Raw genomic sequence first — 3,330 nt, 5'->3', positions numbered from 1 at the left:
AGCAGGGGATGTTATTTAACAGAGGAGACAATTGCTGCTAACTCGTTTTGCAGCAGAGCAGCAACACCAGAATGGACAATCATAACCCGTTTCTCCGTGCCTTTGCAGGGCTGTACGGTGAGTGCATTTTATTTCAAATGAGGCTTTTAGATATTTAATGCAATTAATTCACAGAAGCTATTGAAAATATTTAATACGCATCTTATTTTATTCATATTTTATTGACATGTCTCTGTTTCAGTCTCAAGTTTTTTAACCAGTAAATTCTGTTAAAAATATTTATTTTTATTAACAGCTTATTCAATCTACAATTACCATCTTTGTCTTTTTCTGCTTAAGGTCTACCTATCGGAAACCCACAAGATTCTGGTAAGATAGTGACTAGTAGATGTGATATTATCAGACATGTAAACCTCATTTAACCCTATTATTGTTGCATGATCAGCTGTCTGTTTTGGGTCAGTCTCAAATGGTGTAAGCTGGAGCAGTACAAGATAGACTCTTGTGTGTTTGTGAATGCACAAATGCCATGAGAGTTCAGCTTGCAGACAAGTTTAGAAACTGATGTTAAGGCAAAAGAAAATTCAGAAACACTGAGTCAGTTTAGAGAAAATAGAAATCCTAAACTAAATTTATCATGGTATACCTTTACAATTATTATTTTTAAACTCATGACTGACTTGAGTAAAGAAATCCTATGGTACTAGTTAACTTACCATTCTTACATTCATCCGTTTTTCCTTTAATAAAGCCCCGAAGACACAGTCACAAAGTAAGTGATTTCATTTTGTTTCTGAAAATATTTTATTCATCTTTGGAAAATAGTAGTTTATGTTTCTGTTCAGCTCTAGATGAACCATGGAGGGAACTACGCTGGAGGTGAGTTAACAGTAACACTATTAGGCTCATCATTAACTGCCAGTTCATTGCTGACAGTTTGTTTACAACCCTGGTGAAATGTAGAATTTGTGCGTCACAGCTTACTGGAGGAAAAAAACAGAGAAAAAAAGAAACCTCAGAGTAAGTAATTGAGGTTCTGTTGGGTTTAATAAGGGTACCTGGCAGTAATTTGGTCCTAAAGGAATTTTGATACAACAGGAAATGGAGAAAAGAATCAGAGAGAGGAGGAAAAAGTAGGGGCGAAAGCATAAAAATAAAATTTAAATGACGATTTAAAACTCCAAATGCCTGATTAATTTTTAATAATCATCATAGCGGATCCTCATTAAGTGCAAAGAAATCACACAAAAAATGTTTCAAAGGGGATTTGAACAATTAGCATCTTTTTGTAAGTTCTTATACACTTTAAACTTTTTTTTTGTGAAAGTATAGGAATTTTTTTTTATCTAACTTAGATTATGTTAGTTTTACTGATGGTCTTTGGCTCCAACATGGTTCGCTAGAATGCGTTTTGTTGTCTCTTTTGGGTTTTGACAGAACTAACAAATGAATGTGCTTGATGTTCTCAGTGAAAAACACCAGGATCTTCAATATATTCAAGAATACAAACCTGAAAAAGATGACATCAGGTACCTTCGAGTGCTTCTTTATGGACCTGTTGGTGCTGGGAAGTCCAGTTTCATCAACTCTGTCAGTAACGTCATTCGAGGTCGAATGACAATTCCTGCTTTGGCCAGTGCAACCACATCTGACAAAAGTTTCACCAAAAGGGTAAACAAAAAGCTAATATGCTTCGCTTCATCTTGTAGAACCGAGACAATGCAGTGCAATATGACTAAAAAAGTTTGAGTAGTGTATGAAAGAACCAAAAATATACAGACGTGATCCTTTCAGTAGTCTTTTGCCCACTGTTGTGCATGACCTTGTCTCTGTTGATTGGCTTGATTGTTCGTTCCATTCACCACCTCGACCTCTGGGCAAGTATTGAACTTTAAGATCAGGTTAGTGACTCACGTTTATGATCTTGCTCCAGCAGATTGACAGGGTCACTAACTTGTGTTTCCTTCTTACAAAGGTTCCTGCCCTAGCTGCTCACTATAGATTCGTCATTTTTTTAAATTAACATTTTTTTTTAATAAGTGTTTCTTAGAATATCATGTCTTTCAGTCTGAATACTAGGTTCCCTGTTCTGAGTCTTGACAGAATATTCTGTCCGACAGTGGCGTTCAGACGTAGAAGAGTGTATAACTCACCTCAAATCAGGCATGCAGGCAATCCTGATACATTTGCGTAATCAAGCTACCTCTGCTTCTACGTCATCTGCCGTCAGACCTGTTGCTCAGGAGCCACGTCTGTCACCCCCTGAACTGCATAACGGTGATCCCGCGCATTGTCTGGCTTTTCTCACTGAATGCAAAATTCATTTTGAGCTTCAGCCTTCAGCGTACCTTTCAGATAGGTCCGTGGTAGCCTTATGAATGGCAGAACAACCCTATTTTATGTAGCTCCTGCAGTGCCTTTTCGCAAGAACTAATCTGAGATTTCTGCCCAGTTCTCCCCATACATAGGGTGTGAGACTTCCATTATTCAATTAGAGAAATGACTGCATCAGCAAAATGCATTTTTTCTTAATTAGATTTTTCTCCTTTTTTTAGTATGAAACTCATAAATTCACTAGAGGACGAGGAAGCTCAAAGACATTTTACCCTGTGGTCTTCAGCGACATCATGGGTCTGGAAGATGGGGAAATACAAGGAGTTCATGCTAGTGACATCAAGCTGGCCTTGAAAGGACATGTGAAGGAAGGCCACAAGGTGCAGCAAATGCAAACCACCAATTCTGAAAAATATTCTGAAATTAATAAAATAATTAAAAGTAGCCCACAATTTAAAGATAAGGATTGTGTTTCTTAGAACCAATTCATGTTAAAGATTAGGTCTTTTCTAGTTCAACCCAGTAGGTCCTCTATCTGAAGATGACCCAGGCTACAACCCGACACCCTCTGCTGATGACAGAGTTCATGTCTTGGTCTGCGTGATGTCTGCCAACACCTTACAGATTCAATCATCAGTTCTAGAAAAAATGAAGACTGTCAGAGAAACAGCCAGTGATCTGGGTGAGTTTAAAAATAAGGATTTTTATTTACATGACATACTAACAGAAGAAATCCAAAACAAGTTAAACTGTCTGTGTCCATCCATCCATATTTTCTGATTATTCCGTCAGGGTCACTGTGGGGCCGGTGCCTATTTCTGGCAATTTATGGGCGAAGGCGGGGTACACCTGGACAGGTCACTAGTCCATCGCAGGGCAACACAGACACAGAGCCATATAACCATGCACACACATACACCTACGGACAATTTGGAGAAGCCAATTAACCTCAGAGTAATTTTTCTGGACAGCGGGAGTACGCTAGAGTACGAAGAG

General features: G+C 38.3%; 1 protein-coding gene across 1 annotated transcript; it reads left to right on the top strand.

The window, feature by feature from the left end:
* Positions 1-858: 858 nt before the first annotated feature.
* Positions 859-3,016, top strand: LOC107105007 (interferon-induced protein 44-like; the record flags this gene model as incomplete). The annotated part of the gene is made up of 4 exons (XM_015405124.1): positions 859-879; positions 1,483-1,671; positions 2,556-2,714; positions 2,848-3,016. Coding segments are annotated over exons 1-4 (538 nt in total), but the record flags the coding sequence as incomplete, so codon positions are not given.
* Between the last annotated feature and the right edge of the window lie 314 nt (positions 3,017-3,330).

The sequence above is a fragment of the Cyprinodon variegatus genome, unplaced genomic scaffold, assembly GCF_000732505.1.
Source record: "Cyprinodon variegatus isolate N-32 unplaced genomic scaffold, C_variegatus-1.0 Scaffold2004, whole genome shotgun sequence".
NCBI lineage: Eukaryota > Metazoa > Chordata > Actinopteri > Cyprinodontiformes > Cyprinodontidae > Cyprinodon > Cyprinodon variegatus.
Note: the sequence above shows the minus strand (reverse complement) of the source record. Positions and strands in the feature narration are given on the sequence as shown.